Source organism: Bombina bombina, chromosome 7 (genome assembly GCF_027579735.1).
Source record: "Bombina bombina isolate aBomBom1 chromosome 7, aBomBom1.pri, whole genome shotgun sequence".
NCBI classification, from domain to species: Eukaryota; Metazoa; Chordata; class Amphibia; order Anura; family Bombinatoridae; genus Bombina; species Bombina bombina.
The window spans coordinates 464,451,475-464,479,362 of NC_069505.1; the positions used below are offsets into that span (position 1 = coordinate 464,451,475).

The following is a 27,888-nucleotide window of genomic DNA, read 5'->3' on the forward strand; positions in this document are numbered from 1 at the left end:
GCGAATCAACTGGAGTGCAAGTACGCCGATGACTGTGTCACATGACAATACTCAGCTTATCAGCGTTAAGGGTGCTTGTAGATAAGAGGTCTGCATAAACTAGGCTAACAGTCACGTGATAGTGCTCAGCCTATCAGCGTTAGGAATGCGTGTAGTTAGCAAAATAAGAGGACAGTTACTGGCAGTGCCAGTAACTAAAAGGGCGGAGCCTAGGGACGTAGCCGGCGCACTAGTCGTGACGTCACATTGTGCGTCTGCAGATATGACGGATGTGTATGAAGGGTTGTTGTTGTGTGTATAATCCGTGCAGGAGCCCGGGGTAAGTTACATTGTCACTGTCATGTGCTTAGCCCTAGTACAGCAGCTTTATCTGAGCTCCCTCCCCTCCATACAAACACTGCCTATAGTATGTTACAGGGTCACAGACCCTCAAGGCTGCACCTCCCAGAGGCAGGAAAACAACTCCATTAAAATAAATGAATGCACATTATTAAGCAGGTTATGGCTTTTTATCTTTATTATCTCTAAAGCAAAAGCAAATTCCCTATAGCCGTGCTACATAACAAGACTAAGCACTGCAGGGCCATGCACTGAGGAGCAGACAGCGCACAGGAGCCGCAGAGCCCTGCACTGAGGAGTAGACAGCACACAGGAGCCGCAGATCCCTGCACCAAGGAGCAAACAGCACACAGGAGCCGCAGAGCCCTGCAACGAGGAGCAGACAGCACACAGGAGGAGCTGAGGAGTGTAGGACTTACCTGAGGAGATTCAGGACCCTGCACTGAGGAGCAGACAACCTACAGGAGGAGCGTAGGACTTACCTGAGGAGCCTCAGGACCCTGTGCCGAGGAGCAGCCAACCTACAGGAGGAGCTGAGGAGTGTAGGACTTACATGAGGAGCTTTAGGACCCTGCGCTGAGGAGCAGACAACCTACAGGAGGCGCTGAGGAGTGTAGGACTTACCTGAGGAGCTTCAGGACCCTGCACTGAGGAGCAGACAACCTACAGGAGGCGCTGAGGAGTGTAGAACTTACCTGAGGAGCCATATTGTTCAGCTTAGCAGATTTTGCTGTAGAGTTTTCTATGACTTTTCATCTCTATGGCACATGTTGTTGACTTGTTTAACTTTCCTGCGGTCTCAGAAACACTCTTTATTTGTGGGGGATACTGTTGAGCACTTTGCTGATGCGTTTATAAAGAGTAGATAGGGTAACTGCTGAGAGCGTTTGTAATAGTATATTTTACAATGCTATAAGTGCAATTGCATCATATCATGTATCAAATAGAAATGTCTGATTTTTTTTCTCTTCTCTCATTACTGCCCCTTATTCTCACAGATCTTACAGTGTCCGAGTAAATCACTGATAACTAATATGAAGAACACGTACAAGGTGCGAATGGCGGAACAGTTCCTGAATCACGCTCTGGGGATCGTCCACCTACTGACCGGGGAGGTGAGCACTGCTGGCTGATGTCATCGTAACGCTGTCCTATATCTTAAAGGGGCAGTAAACTAAAAAAAAAATCTTTCATGATTTAAATAGGGCATGTAATTTTAAACAACTTTCCAATTTACTTTTATTACCAATTTTGCTTTGTTCTCTTAGTATTTTTAGTTGAAAGCTAAATCTAGGAGGTTCATGTGCTAATTTCTTAGACCTTGAAGACTGCCTCTAATCTGAAAGCATTTTGACAGTTTTTCACCACTAGAGGGCGTTGGTTCATGTGTTTTATATAGATAACATAGAGCTCAGGCACGTGAAGCTCCTAGGAGTCAGCACTGATTAGCTAAAAAAGTCTGTCAAAAGAACTGAAATAAGGGGGCAGTTTGCAGAGGCATAGATACAAATTAATCACAGAGGTAAAAACTATATTATTATAACCGTGTTGGTTATGCAAAATTGGGGAATGGGTAATAAAGGGATTATCTACCTTTTTAAACAACAACAATTCTGGTGTTTACTGTCCCTTTAATGGCCTTATAGTCTCTGTAATTACCTGTATGTGGTACATTAGTACAGGGGATAGACCATGTTATCAGCTGTATGTGGGATTTTAGTGCCTTAATGGTTAATATAGTTTTTTTTTTTATTGCCACTTGTATATAAATTATACTGAATACATTAAACAAATCTAAGTTTTTTTATCTGACCTTTAATCTCACCTTGTAGGAATATATTATTATGAAGAAACATCCCCCCCACCACAGCATTCACGGGCTGAGCGGAGAGGTGAGTACTGCTGGGAAATGTGACATTATACAATGTCAGGGCACAGTGACTCCCTTTACTGACCCATCTGACCCTGTGTGTATTTCCTACCTTCTGTCTGTGTCTCTGCATGTTCTCAGTAACATTATCACACAGCAGCAGTCAACGGCTGAGCGGTGAGGTGAGCACTGCTGGGAAATGTGACATTATACAATGTCAGGGCACAGTGACTCCCTTTACTGACCCATCTGACCCTGTGTGTATTTCCTACCTTCTGTCTGTGTCTCTGCATGTTCTCAGTAAAATTATAACACAGCAGCAGTCATCGGCTGAGCGGAGAGGTGACACTGCTGGGGAATGTGACATTATACAGTGTCAGGGCACAGTGACTCCCTTTACTGACCCTGTGTGTATTTCCTACCTTCTGTCTGTGTCTCTGTATGTTCTCAGTAACATTATCACACAGCAGCAGTCACCGGCTGATCGTAGAGGTGACACTGCTGGGTAATGTGACATTATACAGTGTCAGGACACAGTGACTCCCTTTACTGACCCTTTGTGTATTTCCTACCTTCTGTCTGTGTCTCTGCATGTTCTCAGTAACATTATCACACAGCAGCACTCACATCTGAGCGGAGTGGTGACTAAGTGATTTTTTTTGTGTTTCAGGTCCCAATAAAGAGCGGTGACATTGCTATAAATTTCTCTATGGAGGAGTGGGACTATATAGAGGGGCACAAGGAATTATATAAGGATGTTATGGTGGAAGAAAAGAAAACGCCAAAGTCTTTGGAAATATCTGTACAGGACAGCCCAGGTAAGACTGTTATATATAAATAATATTATGCACAATATAGAATTCACACACAATAAATGTTTATTTCTTTCTAATGGCAGTGAGAGTCCACAAATTCATTATCTTTGGGAAATACTGCTTCTGGCCATCAGGAGGAGGCAAAGACACCCCATGCAAAGCATTAAATATCCCTCCCACTTCCCCCTCCCCTTAGTTCTTTGCCTCTTGTCATGGAGGTTGGCAGAGATTCTGATTTTATTGTTCTCAATGGATTGTCTCCTGCAAGAGAGGAGAGGGGAGTTGCAGAGAACCATGTAATTCTCTTAGTAGAGTCTTGGTTTGTACTAGCTTCTGGATGTTGCAGGTAAGTCCCCATGCCTCCTTCTAGACTTTCTATGCTATGGTATTCTCCCTTTATAAGACAGTGTTAGTTACATTGAATTTCCTTTATGTTTCAGGTCCCAGCTTGGATGAAGATGTCTCGTCTGGTCTCCTTTCTCCCCAATAATGACTTGTTGTCCAATTTGGGGGCAGAGACTCCTCACAGCAGTCTTGGATATCTACTCAAAACCTCACACATTCTCTGCGGGGCATGTAGCCTTTATTCATATTACAGAGACTGTAATCTATTTAAGTTGGGGCGTCTGGGGACATATGAATAAGACCTCAGTGAGGTTATTAGATATAAAATGGTTGTGTACGGCACCTTATAATCGACACAGCACTTTATCATCAAAGCCGGAGCGGCTGCAGAATAATGGAGCGGTGTATGCCGCTATTGTATTATACCCCACTGGGGTCACACACTGTGTGTTTTTAGTACAGTTTTTTCACCTACTGGAGACTATAGATGCCTAAAGTCGTGCTAAAGTTAAGCGCCATTTGACGGACTTCTCTGGGGTTGGGGGGGCGTGCTGGAGGGCAACTCGCGTCTCAGATCGTGAGACTTTTTGTGAATTCCACCCTGCCTGGTTCATTGGCGTTCCCTGCGTACTACGTCTGTAAGTCGGAGCAGCAGCACCACACATTTGCACTTTGCGTGAGGTGGTAAGACATCTCAAGTGAAGCATTCTTCCTGGGGGGAAATCATTATTGGTTTATAAAGTTAATTGAGACTTTACATATAGTACTCTGTTATTTCCAAACTCATACATTTATAGACTGTATTAATATGGAGGACTCAACTTCAGAGCTTAGCTAAGAGGGAGTTTGCCCTAATACTTTATTTGAAATCAATAAATGTATGCTTTGCAGGATAAGCACAGTGTGCCCTCCTGCTCAACTGTGTAGCTCATGCCTTACTGCTGTCATTCAGTCTCATTCAGGGGGCCCTAGTGTCCAGACACCTGACATTTCCCCCATCAACTCAAGCTATCCATAGATTCTCTGCTGCATAGATATCAGCTTGCTCTGAGATGCCGGTATTAGACCACCAGTCGCCGGTTTCTGTCCCTACACAAACTGTCCGTTGAGATTCCTTCCCACAGACTTCTGCAGGGGTTAATGCTTTTTCTCATGACTTTGCAGCCCAATTACAGTCTGCAGTTTTGGCTGCCCACAGTACTATGCACTTGCAGGCAAGAGGAAAGTTAAGCATGCAGTTTTATAGCAGCTGCACCAGTGGGTCATATGCAATGTTCAGAAGACGATTCTTCGGCTAGTTCTGATGGGTTACTTTCATTCCCTAACTCCTCTGGTGAGTTAGTACAGGACTCTGAGGACATCCATTTTAGATTCAAAATTGAACATCTGAGATATTTGCTTAAGGTTTTATCCACTCTAGTTGTACTTGAGCCTAAGCCATCAGAGGAAAAACCGGAAGACCCCTGAAGTGTTCCCAGTGCCTTCCTTGGTAACAGACATTATATCTAAGGAGTGGGAGAAACCTAGTGTTCCCTTCTCTCCTTCTCCAAGCTTTAAGACAATGTTCCCGCTACCGGATAGCCATTTGGTGGTGGGGAAAACTTTTCCTAAGGTGGACAGTGCCATTTCCACTCTGGCTAAACACACTACTATATCTCTTGAGGACTGTACATCTTTTAAGTATTCTATGGATAGTAAATTAGAGGGATACCTGAGAGGGTTTTTTTTTTTTTTCCGATTGGATTGCTCTGAAAATGGCCAATTGCTTTATTTGTGATGCTATTATCCAAATCATTCGTCTCAATGCTATGATCTCTGGGTTTGCTGTACTTGCTAGAAGTGCTCTCTGGTTAAAGTCCTGGTCAGTGGACATGGTTTTCAAGTCAAGGCTCCTATATTTTTCCTTAAAGGGAAAGACTTTATTTGGGTCTGGCCTGGATTCTTTACTTTCACTGGTGGTAAGGGAGCTTTCCTGCCATAGGACATAAAATCTAAATCTAAGAGTCATCCTATGGGACACTTGTACTTCTTTCGTCAGAACAAGACACAGAGGAGCAACTCTTTAGCTAACTCTGAAACTCAAAGGAACACCTGGAAACCTAACCTGGCGTGGAACAAGAGCAAACAGTCCAAAAAGTCGACCCATGATAACAAATCGGCATGAAGGGTCGGCCCCAGACCTGGGACTAGGTCAAGTAGGGGGCAGACTAGGTCAGTTTTGGGAAGCTTGGGCTCAGTCCATCCATGATCTCTGGGTTCTGAACATCATAACTTAGGGATACAAGGTATAATTCAGATCTCACACTCCAAGGTACAGGTTCCTTTTATCAAGGATCTCTGGGAAGCTTGAAAAAAGATCAGTTTACCTACGCTGTGTAGAAAATCTAGTATCTATGGATGTCGTTATCCCAGTGCCTCTGGCAAACAGAGGAAGAGGGTTCTATTCAAACCTCTTCATTGTTTCCAAAAGGAAGGAACTTTTCATCCTATTTTAGATCGGAAGTGCCTCAACAAATTTGCAAGGAGACCATCAGGTCCATTCTTCCTCTTGTGCAAGAGGTTCAATTCATAACCACCATAGAGTTGAAGGATGCCTACCTTCACATCCCTATTAACAAGATCATTATACTTACGCTTTTGCCTTTCTGGACAAACATAACCAGTTTGTAGCGCTTCCATTTGTTCTAGCTACGGCTCCCAGAATCTTAACAAAGGTTCTATGCCCCTTTTTGCTGTAGTCCGACTTCAAAGGATTGCTGTGGCGCCATGCTTGGACAATATCTGGGTTCAGGCGCCATCTTTACATTTAGCAACATCTCACATAGAGAGGTTACTCTGGTCCTTCAGACGCATGGCTGAAAATTAAATCTGGAAAAGAGTTCCCACAACACAAGAGTGAACTTTTTGGGTATAATCTTAGATTCTATCAGCATCTTATCTATCTTACAGATCATATAGAGAAGTTGCAGTCTGCCTGTCTCCTTCAATCTACTCTTCGGCCTTCGGTGGCCCAATATATGGAGGTAGTGGGACTCATGGTGGTGGCCTCAGATGCTATTCCTTTTGCTTGCTTTCATCTGAGACCTCTACACTTATGTATGCTAATGTAAAGGGAACCATTTGGATCTGTCTCTGACAATATCTCTGTATTCAGTGACAAGAGAGTTTCTGTCCTGGTGGCTGTCTCAGGGACCAGTCCTTCAGGGTATGAATTTCTTACACCCTTCCTGGGGTGTTTCTAACAACAGATGCAAGTTTATTAGGCTGGAGCACTATCTGGGGTTCTCGGAGAACCCACGGCATCTGGCGTTCCAGAACAAGCGGTTCTTCAGATCAACATTATGGATTTGAGGGCCATCTTCAATGCTCTACAATCGTGGCCCCAGTTTAGTTACGGCAGTTTTATTCTATTTCAATCGGACAACATCACTACAGTGTCAACCACCAGGGCAGAACTCGCAGTACTCTCGTGATAAGGGAGGGGTTTCGTATACTTCAATGGGCAGAAATGTATCAGTGCCAAATATCTACTATCCACATTCTAGGCGTGGACAATGGGGAAGCAGATTTTTGGAGCAGACAGACTCTGCACTCCGGGAATGGTCTCTAAACCAGGAAGTGTAATGCAAAATCACACGTAGGTGGTGGTGCCTGGAGATAGATCTCATGGCTTCCTGTCTCAATGCCAAACTTCCGAGATATTGATTGAGAGATCCTCAAGCAGAGTTGGTGGACTCTCTAGCACAGAGCTTTTCATGTTGGTGACACACTTTTTAGACCTACATCATATTGCGACACAGTAATTCAGTTGTACTAGCAAACAGGTGGTTAAAATAACTTGTTTTAAGAGATACAGCCACATACATAAATTATATAATAAAATATATTTACAAGTAACAGTATGTATGTGCAAGAATTTTAATAAAAAGTTTAATAACACCAATAGTTGCTTACTATTTTAATGGGATTTATAAGGTTGATGGAATGAACACAGTTTCTGAATATTTGGTGGAATATTAGAGAAAGACACTCGCATTTCATCATCAAGCATTTTAAAGCTTCTACTTCCTATCCATATATCAGGAGCAGCAATGTACTACTGAGAGCTAGCTGCAAAAAAAAAACCACTTTGACTTCTGACTTCAGCTCAGCGTTTAAGCTGCAGCCCTCAGAGTTCTGTGAGTCCTACTGACTACTGCCTGGGCTGCAAACACACTGCTGTCCCACTAACTGACTACACGTGCAGTCACAAGCTGATTCAGGAGACTACACGTGAAATCAGGAGCCAATGTGCCGCCAAAGCCACTAATGGGAATAGTTTCAATTCCCGCTAAGCTGCGCCCATAGGTTAAGATGATCTGTGACCTACTAGGTATCAATCACGTGTCAACCATGTTATATGCGTAGCAGGCAGGCGGAAAGTCTGAAACCCCCCCCAAAATTTTTTTACATTTGTGCTGAAGCAGGGACACACCTACACACTGCTGCCGACACACTAATGTGTCACCACACACAGTTTGGAAAGCTCCTTGGCATTTCAATCTAGTGTATCCTTTTTTTTTTCCCCCTTCTATTGTTTTGCTCCCTCGAGTAATAGCTTGAATCAAACAGTTGGGAACCTCAACAATTCTGTTGGCTCCTGTGTGGCCACGCAGGACTTGGTATGCAGATCTAGTGAGGATGTCAATTGCTCCTCCTTGGCAGTTACCTCAGAGGCCGGACCTTCTATTTCAGGGTCCGTTTTTCTATCAAAATCTAGATTCTCTGAGGCTGACTGTATGGAGGTTGAATGCCAAGTTTTGTACCAGAGAGGATTCTCTGAAGCGGTGATTGATACTCTGAATCAGGCTAGAAAGCCAATTACCAGATGTATCTACCACAAACTATGGAAGGTTTTTATTTATTGGTGTGCGAATCGCGGCTTTCCTTGGCACAAGGTGAAGATTCCACGCTTTCTTCAGTTTCTACAGGATGGTTTCAAGAAAGGCCTGTCAGCTAGTACTCTTAAAGGTCAGATTTCTGCTTTGTCTGTTTTATTGCATAAAAAGTTGTTTCGTTTGCCAGATGTTTAGTTATTTGTTCAAGCTCATGCTAGAATTAGACCTGTTTTCAAACCTTTTGCTCCTCCATGGAACCTTAATTTAGTTCTTAGAGTTCTTCAACAGGCTCCATTTTGAGCATATTCATTCTATTGATATTAATTTACTTACTTGGAAAGTGTTATTCCTGTTCGCTATTTCTTTTGCCCTTTAATGTGACCCGCCTTTTTATATGGTGTTTCATTCAGATAAGGCCGTACTGAGAACTAAGGTGGGGTTTTTACCTAAGGTTGTTTCAACTTAAAATAGTAATAACTCAGAAGTTTGATTTCCTTGCCATATATAGAAGCGGGCCAACAGCATCCATGTCGAATTACGGCAAATTCTACACGTCTTCTCTCTGGGCCTTCAAGAATAAGGGTTCAGTTGAACAGATATTTAAGGCTGCTACTTGGTCTTTATTACATACTCTCCTGAAATTTTTCAGATTTGATGGTTTTTGCCTCAGCAGAGACGTCTTTTGGGAGAGAGGTTCTTCAAGCGATGGTGCCTAGTAATTAGGACTGCCTTCCCTAGCTTTCCCTCCCCATTCATTTTGAGTCCTCCTCAGCAAGGGTATTGGTTTCCTAAAGGTAATGAATGAATTTGTGGACTCTCACTGCCATTTGAAAGAAAACATAATTTATCCTTGCCTAATAAATTATTTTCTTTCTTGGCAATGAGAGTCCACAAACACTGAAATTTTATAGTGGCAACAGTCTTTGGTACCTCCATACCCCCTTTTATCTTTTTCCTTATCCTCGGCTTGAACTACTGAGAGAGTAGGGGAAGTGAGAACAATATTCAATGTTTTTCTTGGGGTGTCTTTGCCTCCACCTGTTGGCAAGGTGAAGTATTTCCCAAAGCTAATGAATACATTTGTGGACTCTGACGGCCAAGAAAGAAAATAATTTATCAGGTTAGCATAAATGATGTTACATGAACAGTATATATCAGTAATTAAGTGCCACATTACATAAGGTCTGTACACACAATAAATGTTTATATATGCACAGTATATATCAATAATTAAGCACTGCATTACATAAGGTCTGCACACACAATAAATGTTTATATATGCACAGTATATATCAGTAATTAATTACTGCATTGCATAAGGTCTGCGCGCACAATAAATGTTTATATATGCACAGTATATATTAGTAATTAAGTGCTGCATTACCTAAGGTCTGTACACACAATAAATGTTTATATATGCACAGTATATATCAGTAATTAAGCACTGCATTACATAAGGTCTGCACACACAATAAATGTTTATATATGCACAGTATATATCAGTAATTAAGCACTGCATTACATAAGCTCTGTGCACACTATAAATGTTTATATATGCACAGTATATATCAGTAATTAAGCACTGTATTACATAAGGTCTGCACACACAATAAATGTTTATATATGCACAGTATATATCAGTAATTAATTACTGCATTACATAAGGTCTGCACACACAATAAATGTTTATATATGCACAGTATATATCGGTAATTAAGTGCTACATTACAAATGGTCTGCACACACAATACATTTGTTTATATATGCACAATGTAGGTATATGCCAGGTTATAAATATATTTTTTTATTATTACTCTTTAAAATAACCTCCAATTAAAATGTATATACGAAACAATTAAAAAATGATATTTATTCCTAAATTCTTGTATTAGTTAAATTTATATACACCTTGAATTATTTTTAAATAGAGACTAGCTTATGAATCAATTATACACATTTATTCCGTTATAATATTCTATACCACAGATCTCTAAAATGAACCTTACTTACAATAAACACCACCCATGAGAATCCCAGCACAGTCTATAATTATCCAGCTTAGTTCACTCCAAATATCAGAATATGGACTATTTGCTTAACAATGCTTAATTAATAACTACCAGAGACTTAATCACAATAACCAGTTTATGTACAGTTCTGAAAGAGTTCACTATAATGACTGACTTATAAATCTGGAGTGCAAAACCCTGTCTAGCAAATAAATGACTTTGCACTGAATATGACTGGTTCTAATTTACACAGGGCTATGGATATAACTTAAAACACCTAATATGTTTTTTTAATTACCAGCTGCAATTTAACTATAGCCTTAGAATATCTTTGATAAAATATTAAAAATAAAGAACAGCCATACGTTACCACATAAACCAATTGAGTGTTTCATCTTTCTCAGATAAGTCCAATTCACCTCATAAAATAAGAGAGGTGTTTTGCAATATGGATAAGAAAAGGTAACCCAATTTCGCTTATAGTGACTGTGTCCCAAAATGGCAGCAAGGTTATCAGTCAAAATTTTAGCAAGCAAAAGACCCCTTTATTCTCCTATGCATGAGCTTTTCAAGTAATAGGCCCCGCATCTGTTTTGTAATCATTGGTGAATGTTTGAATACGCCCCACGGAAGTTTGTCTCTATTAAAACTGCTAACAGCTTACTATATCTTTTAATTGTATATTTAATGTACTCACTCTTTCCTGATATTAATAAACTTATCTGGTTAACATACATGTCCCATCTGATATAATTTAATATGTATCTATAGAGACTAAACATAAGCCTATATCTTGTAATATTTTAAAATGCGTTTAAAATTCACATTTTTCCATGAAAGGATTTAAAACAGGGAGGGGTATCAAACTCATTCAGTCTGGGGGGGGGGGGGGCACTGGCCAAGTGTTCTTCCCTCATTGGGACCACTTGAACAGAGTGAGTGCTTTGGAATTGGTTATACTAGGAACTGATGTGACATTTACCCAAATAATAGTGCCTGGCAGGAACTGTAGTCTACAATAGACATACACAGAGTATGTTTATCTTCTGAGAGCCAAGTGAGTGATCATTCTGGAACTGAATAAAAAGTAACCAAGCAGTGCATGATGGGAGTCTACACTGGATAATGCTCGTCTTTATATTTTTCTTGTGTTTGTCTATTTAGAACATCAGCTTGTTACACCTCTTAGAACCCTAAAAAATGATGGGGTCAAATGAATAATTTACCTAATAAGCTAAGGCGGGCCAGATTACACTATCTTGAAGGCCGCATTTGGCCCAGGGCCTGTACTTTGAGACCACTGATTTAAAAGAATCACAATACCTTCAGCAGTGATTAAACTAATATCTCAGTTATCATCTTAATATCACATACATACCTTGAGATTAGCAATCAGTTGTATTTTCATATCTATATATTTATATTGGATTATTTTTCCATATCAATATAAATATTGCATATTTGTATATCTCTTGCTGAGTGTATAGAAACATATATCATTTATAGCACCAATTACATATGCACTTATTAGATGCTTTTAATGTTGCATTTTTATGAGGGACTAGTAGTATAAATCAATAAAATATATATGTTTATCTGACTTATTTTGTATATCAGTTCATTTGATATACTGGTACATATATATTGCATTTCCTAGTCACCATCTCGTTGGGTTATTATGTGTCTGAAAATATAAAGAAACAGATGTTATTACTCTGAGACTCTAGAACACATTTCAAATTCACCAATGCAGCCATTCAATACAGCAGACATCTATCCAATACAGGACAGTCTTCAGATCAATACATATATATCATTTATACAGTCTGGGTATCAAGGAGATATTTGAAAATTACACAATTCATTTTATATGAAGTCCTATTTTCCCCCTTTCAAAATCAAGATTTGCATTCTTATATGCTTTCTGCACTCACAGGGTTAAAATGTTTTAAAATACTTTCTTCATTATTTCACGGTGACGTGCCATCTGAAATCCATATTTTGAACTCAGTATGGGGTACTTAACACTTAAATGATAAGGACTACCTCCTCTGAGTATGTTTGTATATTGCATTATCAGTTCAGACTGAGCGACTGTTCCTTCAGATAGGAAACTCTTTATACAGGTCTCCTTTGAAGTAAAATAATTGGGACATCCTGACTTGTAATGTGTATTGTGTGTGTGTGTGTGTGGGGGGGGGGGGGTTGTGTTGCCCAGACCATCTGATAGAGAGAACTGTAATTTATAGTAATAAAACTGATGCAAGCAGTTTCATATATAATGAACTCTTTGGTCTTATCATGTATAAATTATATATATATATATATATATATATATATATATATATATATATATATATATATAATTTAATGACAACAGTATATATCAGTAAGTGCTGCATTACATAAGGTCTGCACACACAATAAATGTTTATATATGCACAGTATATAGCAGTAATTAAGTATTACATTACATAAGGTCTGCACACATAATAATTATATATGCACAGTATATATCGGCTTTTCTAGTGTACAATAATTTGAGCTAACTACACATCTGTACGTTGGTATGATCAGGTGAAACTGGAGATAATGCAGATTCAGAGGAATCCCATGAGGATGAGAATGATGAGATACCTGTAACACCGATTCCAGCAAGTGAGTGATAATTTTAATAAATAATAATGCTATAATGAGATTGGATAATGAGGAGATGGTAAAGGATGTAATAAAATACTGTAATTTAACTGTGATCCAGCCACTGTAAGTCACTAAAATGTTTTTGCTACCAGTTTTGTTTTACAGTAATGTGGCTGAATTTGAGTAAGTTACACTGTTGTTGTTACTGGGGTCAGCTTTTGACCCATTGGTACTTGTTACATAGGGGCTTCGTATATATAAGTGATCTTTTTATGTTTAAGAAGTATTAGTTTTTTTCTGTTTTTTGTTTTTTTTTTTTGGTCTAGACTCTAGAGGGTTCTGTTTCAATGAGGATCTCAGGAGGTTGTGCTTAGGGTTCTCTTATGATCAGGATCTCAGGGGGTTGTGCTTAGGGTTATCTTGTGATGAGGATCTCAGGGAGTTGTGCTTAGGACTCTTGTGATGAGGATCTCAGGGGGTTCTGCTTAGGGTTCTCTTGTGATGAGGATCTCAAGGAGTTGTGCTTAGGGTTCTATTGTGATGAGGATCTCAGGGGGTTGTGCTTAGGGTTCCCTTGTGATGAGGGTCTCAGGGAGTTGTGCTTAGGGCTCTCTTGTGATCAGGATCTCAGGGGGTTGTGCTTGGGGTTCTCTTGTGATGAGGATCTTGGGGTTGTGCTTGGGGTTCTCTTGTGATGATGATCTCAGGGAGTTGTGCTTAGGGTTCTCTTGTGATGAGGATCTCAAGAAGTTGTCCTTAGGGTTCTCTTGTGATGAGGATCTCAGGGGGTTGTCCTTAGGGTTCTCTTGTGATGAGGATCTCAGGGGGTTCTGCTTAGGGTTCTCTTGTGATGAGGATCTCAAGGAGTTCTGCTTAGGGTTCTCTTGTGATGAGGATCTCAGGGGGTTGTGCTTAGGGTTCCCATGTAATGAGGATCTCGGGGGGTTGTGCTTGGGGTTCTCTTGTGATGAGGATCTCAAGGGGTTGTGCTTAGGGTTCCCTTGTAATGAGGATCTCAGGGAGTTGTGCTTAGGGCTCTCTTGTGATGAGGATCTCAGGGGGTTCTGCTTAGGGTTCTCTTGTGATGAGGATCTCAAGGAGTTGTGCTTAGGGGTCTCTTGTGATGAGGATCTCAGGGGGTTGTGCTTAGGGTTCCCATGTAATGAGGATCTTGGGGGGTTGTGCTTAGGGTTCTATTGTGATGAGGATCTCAGGGGGTTGTGCTTGGGGTTCTCTTGTGATGAGGGTCTCAGGGAGTTGTGCTTAGAGTTCTCTTGTTATGAGGATCTCAAGGGGTTGTGCTTAGGGTTCCCTTGTAATGAGGATCCCAGGGGGTTGTGCTTAGGGTTCCCTTGTGATGAAGGTCTTAGGGAGTTGTGCTTAGAGTTCTCCTGTGATGAGGATCTCAAGGGGTTGTGCTTAGGGTTCCCTTGTAATGAGGATCCCAGGGGGTTGTGCTTAGGGTTCTCTTGTGATGAGGATCTCAGGGAGTTGTGCTTAGGGCTCTCTTGTGAAGAGGATCTCAGGGGGTTGTGCTTGGGGTTCTCTTGTGATGAGGATCTTGGGGTTGTGCTTGGGGTTCTCTTGTGATGATGATCTCAGGGAGTTGTGCTTAGGGTTCTCTTGTGATGGGGATCTCAGGGGGTTGTGCTTAGGGTTCCCATGTAATGAGGATCTCAGGGGGGTTGTGCTTAGGGTTCTCTTGTGATGAGGATCTCAGGGGGTTGTGCTTAGGGTTCCTTTGTAATGAGGATCTCAGGAGGTTGTGCTTAGGGTTCTCTTGTGATGAGGATCTCAGGGGGTTGTGCTTAGGGTTCCTTTGTAATGAGGATCTCAGGAGGTTGTGCTTAGGGTTCTCTTGTGATGAGGATCTCAGGGGGTTGTGCTTGGGGTTCTCTTGTGATGAGGATCTCAGGGAGTTGTGCTTAGGGTTCCCTTGTGATGAGGATCTCAGGGAGTTGTGCTTAGGGTTCTCTTGCAAAAATGAATATGAACTTGTTTTCTTTGCATTTTTTGAGGTCTGAAAACACTGCATCTTTTTTTGTTATTTTGACCAGTTGTCATTGTCTGCAAATAAAGGTAAAGGAAGGTGTCAGAGAGACAGAAGTGACCTACTTTAGTGTAGGAACAGACATAACTACGGTTCAGTAGCTGCTCCTATAGAAAATATAGGCGGTTGCTTCCTGACAGTCGCATCCATTTGTAGCGGGACCAGTTAGAGAGTTTGCGAGCTATTTCATAGAGTGACAGCTGGTATATACCTCTTGCTCCAGCAACCATGTGATCTAACCCTATGTGTTCATTCTCTGCAAATGGGATACTCGCACAGCTTAAGTTACACATATCGCTGCTCCTGTACTGGACATAGCCAATGAGGAGTCATATATATGCGTGTTATCAGTTACGCTATACTTCACAGTATTCAGCCATGGGCAGATGTAATAATTTAAATGTAATATTATCTTGTATGGAAAAATGCATTATAAAAATATTGTATTGCATTAACAGGTCAACATAAAGATGATTTAAATATTGTAATAAAATTAGAAGAAGAAGGCGAGAGAGATGAAAACGATGTTCATCTGGTAGACGCCACTTCAGACACTAGTGGAGGTGAGTGGTTTTTGGAACTGTGGGTAAAAGTTAGTCATTTTTTCTTCCTGATCTTTTAATTAGACCAATCAAATGTTATATCTGGACATAAGTCGTAGAATTTACTAAGGAAGAGTTGTTTCCTTTAAAGGAGATGGACAGAAACCCAAACGGTAAAGCTCTGTTTTAATTGTCTATATTACTTCTGCCTTTCTGTTAATTATATCTGTCTATTTGCCTGTATATCTTCCTCTCTATCTGTCCTATCTTTATATCTATCTATCCATCTGTGTATATCTGCCTCTTTATCTGTCCTCTACATGTCTGACCCAGCAGGCAGTCTTGATTAAAAATTTTAATACAGCAGGGAATAGTTTATGTTTTCAGGTTTAGTATACAGAATCGGTTCTTTAGCAAAGGTGTGGTCAGCCAGGTTAAAGGTTACACATGGGTAATCACTCCTATCCGGTAAAAAAATAATAGCAGGAAACAGTCCAAGCTAGGAGTCTAAGCACAAAAAGCAAAATGAGGCAGCCGTTCAGCAGGCAAAAAGGGAGTTAAGTTCAAACCGTGTTTGGTAACAGAATTCAGTAGATACTAACAGGACACCTAGGATAGGAAAACCTAAATTATACGCAGGTGTGAAAACGAGATGGCATATTATAAAGGAGTAGGTACTCAATATGTATAGTCCTTCCAACTGACGCTACTGCTGACCAATCGCCTTTCAACTGACGCTACTGCTGACCAATCACAAACACGCATGTGATGGTCTTTCCAAGAAGACGTGAACATGAAATAGTTGAAGGATGGTAAAAATGCTGCATATAAAGATACTTTATGACAAATAGTGGTTAGAGGACCTAATAACTTTTCCAAAACAACATATATTGGGTTATCCGTGTCAGTGAAACTCTCTGTATTGTGTGTTGGCTGAAGGATAATATATTTGTATTTTACTGCTTTCATATCTTTTCACTGGTAAGTACTGTGAAGGTGAGCCAAGATAAACTATACTTAATATGATTTCTGAATCTTGGTTCAATCCCTACATATTAGTTAATAAGGGTAGGGGTCTTTGGGTTTTCTCTCTTAAAGATGAACAACTCGTAACTGATCAGTGCTACTTGATTTTCTCATTTTATATAACAGGTGAACATGAACAAGAATCAGAAGTGGATATAAAACATGAGGAAGGAGAGGAAGAGGAGGATGAAATTTATATTCACCAGGTGGATAGTATTTCAGACACTTCTGCTGGTGAGTGAGAAACACTATGTTAATAGGATTACAAAAATACTACATGGAGAGCAAAACCTCTATGTACACAAAAACTGTTTTTTTATATATATATATATATATATATATATATATTTACACACATACACAGTATATATCAGTAATTAAGTTCATTACAGAAGGTAAACAGTGCATATAAAAGTCTACACCCCTGTTAAATGTCAGGTTTCTGTGATATAAAAAAATAAGACAAAGATGAATCATTTCAGAACTTTTTCCACCTTTAATGTGACCTATACACTGTACAACTCAATTGAAAAACAAACTAAATGACTAACAAATTAAATAACTAAAATAATGTGGTTATAACTGGGGATGTAGCTGTGTTTAGAAATGAGCAATCACATTTAAAATCATGTTAAATAGGAGTCAGTACTCACCTGCCATCATTTAAAGTGCCTCTGATTACCCCAAATAAAGTTCAGCTGCTCTAGTAGGTCTTTCCTGACATTTTCTTAGTCGCATCCTACAGCAAACGCCATGGTCCGCAGAGAGCTTCCAAAGCATCAGAGGGATCTCATTGTTAAAAGGTATCAGTCTGGAGAAGGGTACAAAAGAATTTCCAAGGCATTAGATATACCATGGAACACAGTGAAGACAGTCATCATCAAGTGGAGAAAATATGGCACAACAGTGACATTACCAAGAACTGGACGTCCCTCCTGTAGGGTCACTTCTTTTGTTCCTTAGCTCTGCTCTGGCTGATAAGGGTGCGGCACACGTTTTCTTCAGGGCCCTGGGGTGACCACTGAAATCACACACACATGCAACTGAGTGTTTTCACAAAAGTCCCGTTTATTTGAAGAACACACAAAGAATTTATAGGAATGTATACGTCATACATGAGGTCACAGGAAATATATAAAAAACGTAGTTAACTTCACATCTGCATAAGGGGCCCACAGGAAATAAGAATGTTGTTATAGCACATAACAGAATATGCCCATATCCATTTGTAGAGAGGAACTTATATTAGAAACATATGTTACAACTTATACAGAAAGAAACTTGTGGAATGCTGCTTTATAAACATTTGATACTAGATTTAAAGTTACCCTCAATATGCTTAATATGTGAGATTCAAATTACCCATATAACATAATCTATATAATATATATATATATATATACACACATATACACATATATATATATATATATATATATATATATATACATATACATACATACACACATATACCCATCATTCCCCTCTTTGATCACATTGTGATCACATAACCTGTAATGTTCCTACAATATAAACTATCTGGGTCTACCTCTTATTAAATTTTGCAGTTGAACTTTTTCTGCATCTTGTATCATACCTGATATTTTCTTTTGTAAAGTACAAGACATGTAACAGTTAAACAATGTTAATAATAGTAAACAAATAGGTGTAAAGTGTCCAACATCTTCAAGTGAGTAATAACATGCCGTTATTAATACTATTGGGATATACACAAATATCAATATCCCCATTAGGAAAAGGAAGATCTTGCAGAAATGTCTTGGATCCATGATTGAGATCGTCATCCTGGTCTTTGTGAGGAGTGATCGATACCTTATCACCCACTTCTCCTTTGTGAGGGGTGACCGATAGCTTGTCACCCGCTTCTCCTCTCTTTGGACAGAGTTTCACTCGTGAAGCGTGTATCCAGATGTCCTTGTCATCAGTCAGTACGGCAGTCCTGGTTACAGCGATCACAGTGACTGGCTTGCTGAACGGGAAACCTTCTTTCTTTGCTTTATTCAGCTGGCGAATGCAGACCAGATCTCCAGGCTTGAAAGGATGGGTTGGTTCCTGTGAGGGAAGAGGTAAACGGAAGACACATCACCATAGATGCCATTCAATTTATCAATCAATTGTTTTACATATTGTTCCTTAATACAATCTAAATCACCATTTTTAATGATAAGTGGGCCTTTTACCCATGGAGTTGGGAATGGTCTACCCATTAGGACCTCAAATGGAGACAACCTGGTTGTCCTATTTGGGGTCATTCTGATTTCTGCTAAAATCGCAGGTAAATAGTTTTGCCATTTAACCCATGTACCTGCTGTTGCCTTTAAAAGTTTTTCATTGATATTGCGATTCATTCTTTCTACAATCCCTGAGCTTTGAGGATGGTAGGGAATGTGAAAGTTCCAATTAATCTGTAACCATTCTACTAACTCATGTGTGATTTTACTAATGAACGCTGGACCGTTATCAGAATTAATCTGAAGCGGACAACCAAATCTGGGAATTATTTCAGTGGCTAAAATTTTAGCGACTGTTTTTGCATCTTCCCTCTGGGTAACAAAAGCTTCTGGCCACTTAGAAAATTGGTCAACTATTACAAGCAGATATAATTGTTTAGTGCCAGTTTTTGGAATATGTGTAAAATCAATTTGTAGATGTGTGAATGGGGCTGTAGGTGGGGGTAAGTGGTCATGCTGGGCTTTATTGGGAATGGTTGCATTGGTCTGTAAGCAATATACACATCTATTAATATATGCCTTGCAATGATCACCTATACCTCTAATGTAGAAAGATTGCTTCAACAAGTTAGTTGTTGGTTTTATACCTAGGTGTCCAACACCATGGGCTTGTGCTATAAAGAGTGGTGCACTGCTTTCCGGTATGCCCACCTTCCCCTCTTTAGAAAACAAACCATTCTCATCTAAAGCTAACCCATTAGTAGTCCAGAAAGATATGTCACTAGGAGTGGCATGTCCCTGGAGTTCAAGAAGCATATGGTCTGTAGGACATGAAGGTGGGGCTAAAACAGCATACATACGGATGGTGGATTTGGGTGTATGAGAAACATAAGCAGCCTCTTTAGCAATTTTATCTGCAAGTGCATTACCCAAGGAAATAGGGTCAGACTTGTATGTATGTGCACGGCAATGTATGATCACTATGTCCTTTGGGAGTTGTATGGCCTCTAAAAGGTCATTAATCAGGTCTGTATGAGAGATGGTCTTGCCATCTGCTGAAACAAAACCACGTTGTTTCCATATCATACCAAAATCGTGCACAACCCCAAAAGCATAGCGAGAGTCAGTGTAAATGTTAACAGATTTATTTTCAAACAATTTACATGCTTTTGTAAGTGCTATTAATTCTGCAGCTTGTGCAGAAGGATAAGGAATGGGGCCTGCATCTAGAACAATGTCTGGTAGTTGCACAACGACATAGCCTGTCTTATAAATACCATCACTAGGTCGGGAACAAGAACCATCAACAAACACATTATCAGCATGGTCAAAAGGTTTATCCATCAAGTCATGTCTTGGTGTGGTAATGTGGTGTATTACCTCTATACAATCATGATCTGTTGGAAAGTCTGGTGATCCTGTAAGTAAGGCACTAAGTATATGAGTTGGCCCTGAGGATACACTACTATATTTAATAGTCAGATTTGTATTATTCAGTAATATACATTCATAACCAGAAAGTCTTTGAGAAGTCATGTGTTGGGTAGTGACATTTTTTACAAGATGTAAAACTTGGTGACTAGTGTGTAGTACTATTGGATGGCCTAATGTGATTGTTTCAACCATCTCTACAGCCATGGCGCAAGCTGGCAATGCTCGGAGACACGCCGGCATCCCTTGTACCGGTATTGGAACTACTTTGGAAAAGAAAGCTACGGGACGCATATTGCCTCCACCATGCTCTTGGGCACAGACAGCAGCCATGGTTTTACAATTGTCCCTCGCATACAAGTGAAATGGTTTACAATAATCAGGTAGTCCTAAAGCAGGGGCACTAATAATGCTAGTCTTCAGAGCTATGTAGGATTTAGTCATGTCTGTGGTCCATTGTATATGTTCAGGGCTATCCCCTTTTGTGGCTTGCCTTAGAATGGAATCATGATGGGAGCACTCAGGAATCCATTGTCTGCAATAATTAATCATACCTAGAAAGGTGAGCATGTCCTTTCTAGTAACTGGCTTTGGGATCTGTTGAATCGCTTGGATTCGTTTGGGACTAATGGACCGGTGGCCTTGGGAAAGCACAAAACCAAGGTAATCCACTTTTGTCACTCCTACTTGTAGCTTATGTTTTGCTATTTTATGACCTTCAGCAGCAAGGTGTTTTAACAGACTTATTGTATCTACTGTATTAGCCTCCTGGTTAGGACTACACAACAGTAGGTCATCAACGTACTGAAGGAGGACGGAACCGTGGCTGGGAGTCCATGACCGCAAAGTACGTTGGAGCACCAGCGAGTAGACCGCAGGTGAGGCCACATAGCCTTGAGGGAGGCGTGTCCAGGTAAGCTGACGCCCATCATAATAAAAAGCCATAAGTAGCTGTGTCTCAGGGTCCAATCGGACTGAAAAAAATGCGTTAGCTAAATCAATGACTGTAAATATACAGGCATCATGTGGAATGGCTGTGAGTAAGGTTGTAACATCTGGGACAATTGGGGCAATTGGGATTACTATTTCATTAATTGCCCTTAGGTCTTGTACTAACCTATATTCATTGTCTTTCTTTGGGATCGGATTTATGGGGGTATTATAGGGAGAAACTACTGGACGGAGGATTCCTTGTTTAAGGAATTCCTCTATCATGGGTCTTATCCCTTCTTTCTTTTCTCTAGACAATGGATATTGTTTAATAAACACTGGAGTAGTATTAGGTTTTAATCTGGCTTTATATGGGGTACACTGAACTAAACCAACGTCAAGTTTTGAAGATGCCCATACAGAGGATGGGACATCTGTCAATATGTCATTAAAAAAACACAGGTTAGTGGACCCTAGACTCACGTCTAACCCACCCTGTCTAGTGACAGCTACTTTCAAACCAAGGGGACCCATAAGATCACGACCCAAAATGTTAAGGGGACACCCAGTTATAATACGAAATGGGTGCAAAAGTTGTTGGCCAGTACAGGGTACCCTAACTTCAAGTGGCGGTGTGATGCGAGTCTGAGTCAGCACTCCATTAATCCCTAGAGAAGGTTCAGATTTTCCAGTAATGCCATCATACATATCTGAGCATAAGGCAGAGCATGTAGCTCCTGTGTCTACTAGAAATGGTAGGGGTTCTCCCTCTACTTCTAGGACTAAGTACGGTTGCTCATGATAACTTGTTGACACCACTGGAAAAATTGGAGTGCTACCTTCTAGGCACCCCTATGGCCATTGTATGTTGTGTTTGGGTGCCTCCATGGGTGCAGGGGCTATGTAAGGCTGTCTGTTATACTGTCGGGGATTGTAAGGGGGGCCAGAATTATTACGGGGTTTTGGGCATTCATTTTTCCAATGTCCCTGTTCCCCACAGTTAAAACAATGTGTTCTGTTTGAAGTATAATTCCCTCTAGCTCTTCCTCTAGCTCTCCCTCTACCTCTCACAAACATTCTATTACTCCCTGTATTATCCCTTTCCCTGGCCTGGAATGGATCACAATGTTGTAAACTCTGCTTTTGATAAAAAGCAGCGTTTTTTCCCTCTAATTTCCTGATGTCAAAACAACCTGCCCCTTCTTTTTCATGAATTCTTTTCAAGAATTCTGCTGGAGTCAACTCTGGCCAATCAGAGACAAGTTGTTTCACCAACAAGGAAAGCTGAGGTTGCATATTACTAATGCAAGTCTGGACCTTCAGAGAGCCCATTGCATCTCCTGATTCCATTCCAGCCTCTTCCTTCCAGCATTTATAAAAACGCTTAACAAATTCTACTACTGTTTCCTTTGTATTCTGTTTGCACGCTAGTGCAATTGACATACTTTGTTTATCCTTCCATATTCTATGCATTTCTATACTTAATTCTGTCCACATTTCATCAAGTCCTTCACGTGTGTTTAGGGCATAGTTAATTGTTGGATCTCGACTCAATTTACTAATACTCTTTACATTACCCCACTCCCAACCTGATTCAGGGTCATAGTCTAGAAGTGCATCAATAATAATTCTTATATCTGTCTGTGTCATGTTTTGTCCTTGTAACATTCTTTTTAAATACATAATACAAGCTGATGGATGTTGACGGGGGTTTGGGGCTCCCTTGGTAATTTCCCTTAATTCACCCGGGGACAAAGGTTTAATAATTAATTGGTCTCCCACAGTAAGAAATGGCATACTAGCTTCTGGTACAGCTGCCTCCTCCTCCTCTACTTCTTCATTCCCTCTTTTATATTGTGGGGTTATTGTAGGGGGGTAGGAAGGTGTTACTGGTTCAACCTTAATCGGGGGTTTGGGCATAATTGGGGGTTTAGTGACCTGGTATCGGGGAGTTACAGAAGGTCCTGGCAAGGTCCATTCCTGGGGTACCTGAGCAGAGGCAATAGCAATAGTCTCTAGATCTATGTCACTAGGGGATGGGAGGCTAGGATATAGTCTGTTATATGATGGCAAAGGTAGGTGAGGGGCATTATATGGGGCAGGGGGGGGGTGAATATGCTTTCTGTTTTTGCTTCTCACTTTTACCCTTCTTTTTATTCCCATCTATATCAATATATCGCCAGTATGGAGCAACAGTCAGCCAATTTTCCCCACCCTTTTTCATATAATCCATATAACCATCTTGGATCACCATTATACCATGGAAATGCCTCTTCATCACCTAGACACAACCCTTTTACCATATTCATATGAAATGTATCATTATCCCCCTCTCTGGGGAATGGATCAGAGCTTCTCATAGCTTCTGTCCAATCTGCTATATTTTCCCACATAATCTTTACATTTTTCTCCTTGCATAGGTGATGGAAATTGTTTAGACTGGGATTTGCCCATTCTCAACTCCTAACTTATCTTTTAAAACTTTTATAACAAAATATAATACAACACAAAAAAAATAAATAATAAAAAATAAAAAAATAATAAAAATAAAAAATACAATACCTTTACCTTTAAGAGCAATTAATTATTGAATCTTTTTGCATAAACCACATTAACTAGAATGGTTGTACTCCGTTACCAGTTATTGTGCTTAATGCTTAAGTTTACAACAAGAGAAAGAAAAAAAAATATCACTATGCTGATTCTTTCAGTAGTTTCTGGCATTAATTATCTCTAGGTCAAAGGTCACCCTTCACCAGAAAAAATGTAGCCTTTTACTAACATTTAAAAACAGCAATACATATAAGCAACAGTTTACTTTCTTAATACTTTAAACAATAAGCAGTATTTTACTTCCTTAACACTTTATACAAATAAACAGTATTTTGCCATACAGCATATTTAAAAACAAGCAGCATAAGAATTCATATAAACAATGCAGTATTTATCTTATAACTTTAAAACAATGTTAGCCATACAGCAATATTTCAAAAGCAAGCAATAAGAAAACGTGTGTTTTAACCCTTCAGCCAGACTTTATATAACCTGATTTCTACCAAAGAAATCTTATTCCCTTTTTATTTTTTTTTATTTTTTTTATTTTTTTAAGATTTGATTAGAATCTACCAAAGATTCATATATATATATTTAACCTGATTTTTACCAAAAAAATCTACTATTCCTCTTTTAGAATCTACCAAAGATTCACATATATATATTCCCCAACTATTCTTATGTAAAATGAAACTTAAGGGGTCTCGTGGTAAGAGAAAAAAGGTCAGAATAAAAAGACTCTTTGTTCAACTCACCTTCCGAGAGTTCCCTGTTTCATTCCACTTCTGACGCCAGTTTTGTAGGGTCACTTCTTTTGTTCCTTAGCTCTGCTCTGGCTGATAAGGGTGCGGCACACGTTTTCTTCAGGGCCCTGGGGTGACCACTAAAATCACACACACATGCAACTGAGTGTTTTCACAAAAGTCCCGTTTATTTGAAGAACACACAAAGAATTTATAGGAATGTATACGTCATACATGAGGTCACAGGAAATATATAAAAAACGTAGTTAACTTCACATCTGCATAAGGGGCCCACAGGAAATAAGAATGTTGTTATAGCACATAACAGAATATGCCCATATCCATTTGTAGAGAGGAACTTATATTAGAAACATATGTTACAACTTATACAGAAAGAAACTTGTGGAATGCTGCTTTATAAACATTTGATACTAGATTTAAAGTTACCCTCAATATGCTTAATATGTGAGATTCAAATTACCCATATAACATAATCTATATAATATATATATATACACACATATACACATATATATATATATATATATATATATATACATATACATACATACACACATATACCCATCACCTCCAAAATTGATGAAATGACGAGAAGAAAACTGGTCTGGGAAGCTACTAAGAGGCCTACAGCACCATTAAAGGAGCTGCAGGAGTATCTGGCAAGTACTGGCTGTGTGGTACATGTGACAACAATCTCATATATTCTTCATATGTCTGGGTTATGGGGTAGAGTGGCAAGACAGAAGCCTTTTCTTACGAAGGAAAACATCCAAGCCCGACTAAATTTTGCAAAAACAAAAATCTCCCAAAAGCATGTGGGAAAAGGTGTTATGGTCTGATGAAACCAAGGTTGAACTTTTTGGCCATAATTCCAAAAGATATGTTCGGCGCAAAAACAACACTGCACATCACCAAAAGAACACCATACCCACAGTGAAGCATGGTGGTGGCAGCATCGTGCTTTGGGGTTTTTCTTCAGCTGGAACTGGGGCGTTAGTTAAGATAGAGGGAATTATGAACAGTTCCAAATACCAGACAATATTGGCACAAAACCTTCAGGCTTCTGCTAGAAAGCTGAACATGAAGAGGAACTTCATCTTTCAGCATGACAACGCCCCAAAGCATAAATCCAAATCAACAAAGGAATGGCTTCACCAGAAGAAGATTAAAGTTTTGGAATGGTCCAGCCAGATCCCAGACCTGAATCCGATCGAAACTCTGTGGGGTAATCTAAAGAGGGCTGTGCACAGGAGATGCCCTCGCAATCTAACAGATTTGGCGTGTTTTTGCAAAGAAGAGTGGGCAAATATTGCCAAGTCAATATGTGCCATGCTGATAGACTCATAAACAAAAAGACTGAGTGCTGTAATAAAATCTAAAGGTGCTTCAACAAAGTATTAGTTTAAGGGTGTGCACACTTATGCAACCATATTATTTTATTTTTACTTCCCCTCACCTAAAAGATTTGTTTGTTTTTCAATTGAGTTGTACAGTTTATAGGTCACATTAAAGGTGGAAAAGGTTCTGAAATTATTTATTTTTGTCTCTTTTTTTTTTTTTTTTTTACATCACAAAAACCTGACATTTTAACAGGGGTGTGTATACTTTTTTTATCCACTGTACATGTACAGTATATATCAGTAATTAATGCTGCATTACAAAAGGTCTGTACACAAAATAATTGTGTATATAGGCATAGTATATATCAGTAATTAAGTACAGCATTACAAAAGCTATGTACACAAAATAAATGTTTTATATATGTACAGTATCGGCATTACAAGCCTATTAAGTATTTTTTATTTTTTTTTAAACAGATGACTCAATGAGCTGGAATGTTGAACAAAGCCATGAAAATCCCTTAAACTGTAGCTACAATAATGATGCCATATCATCACAAATTCATAAAAATGAAAAGAAATATGAGAATGAGTGTAATTTGCCAGAACAACAACCGCTTCACTCCATATTGAATACATTTGATTGTGAACATGGCAGGTATATGACCAAAGACATGCTTTTTGGTAGCCATCAGCTTTTGCAGGCAAGGAATAAACCACTAGCGTCTTCACCATGTGGAAAAATCTTTGATCATACGATTAATCCATATCACATAAGTCACGCAGCCGAAAACAAGTTTTTGTTTGAAAATGAGACTAAACAAGACCTATGTAACATCAGAACAGGAGAGAAAGCATTTTCATGTTCGGAATGTGGGAAATGTTTTACGCTAGAATCAGAATTAAATAGACATAGAAGGACTCATACCGGAGAGCGGCCGTTTTCATGTTCTGAATGTGAGAAATGTTTTACGCTGCAGTCGGACCTTAATAGACATCGGAGAATTCATACGGGTGAAAAACCGTTTTTATGTTCTGAATGTGGGAAATGTTTTACCCGACAATACAATCTTTTTGCACATCAGAAGGCTCACCAAGATGAGAAACCGTTTTCATGTTCAGAGTGCGGGAAATGTTTTTCGCGACAGTCGGACCTTATTACACATCAGAAAATGCACAAAGGAGAGAAACTGGTTTCGTGTCCTGAATGCGAAAGACTTTTTACTTTACAGTCGGATCTTGCGAGACATCGCCGAATTCATACAGGAGAGAAACCTTTTTCATGTTCCCAGTGCGGCAAAGGTTTTGCTCTAAAATCTAACCTTATTACGCATGAGAGGATTCATAGTGGAGAAAAACCTTTTTCATGTTCTAAATGTGGCAAATCTTTTAATCAGAAGTCAAACCTTAATAAGCATCAGAAAATTCATCCAGAAAACTAATTTTATGCTACAAAAAACTAATGTATTCTAGATTTCAAACCGTGTAGGGAAGATAATGCTTGAGGTACACAATGAGAGAAAAATAAAAATTTTTTTTACCAGTCTTGGACTAGTAAGAAATTATGTCCCCCCCCCCCCCACGTATTAGATCCCTTTGTGGCGGCCAACGTTCCTTGTATGTTTTATGTCCAGGACTTAATCAGCGCAAGTCTTTCCAACAGGCAGTAAGACATGCAGAAATAGTGCGGTCTTTCAGCTCTTAGCAAGACCCTTGTTTCTACAGCCCTGAGAGCAATGCGGACAGCGAACATATCACAAAGGGGTTAGCATTGAGTAATGTAATAATTTTTCTTTCCTGTTTTATTTTCCATCCCTGTGTATGTTTAACATATAAATAAATATATATAAATAAAAGGTCCACAGTATACCAAACCTGGCTACGGATAGATGGCAATACTGAAATGAAGCAGGCAACATGGGATGCAATGCAAATAATCCCCTAAATCCAAAAGGTGCATAAACAAAAACAGGGCCTTAACCCGTGTATCCAACCAGAACCCCCTTATATACCCCACCTAATTACAAAAATGTGAAAATCTAACAAATGAAAAACAAATACTGACAGCGCAACCGCGCCAGTCGATGACATCATAGCAACGGCCCAGCGTATCACAGCGGACCCCATACATATTGGTGCCACCTAACAACATGAAAACATGCTGA

The 27,888-nt window shown here is 39.6% G+C and overlaps 1 protein-coding gene across 1 annotated transcript; it reads left to right on the forward strand.

The window, feature by feature from the left end:
- The first annotated feature begins 234 nt into the window (after positions 1-234).
- On the forward strand, positions 235-27,888 carry LOC128666741 (zinc finger protein OZF). Its single transcript, XM_053721497.1, has 8 exons — positions 235-319; positions 1,338-1,454; positions 2,172-2,231; positions 2,880-3,027; positions 12,833-12,913; positions 15,404-15,508; positions 16,640-16,747; positions 26,201-27,888. Exons 2-8 carry the CDS (start codon positions 1,374-1,376, stop codon positions 27,163-27,165), a joined length of 1,548 nt encoding a protein of 515 aa, XP_053577472.1. The 5' UTR covers positions 235-319; positions 1,338-1,373; the 3' UTR covers positions 27,166-27,888.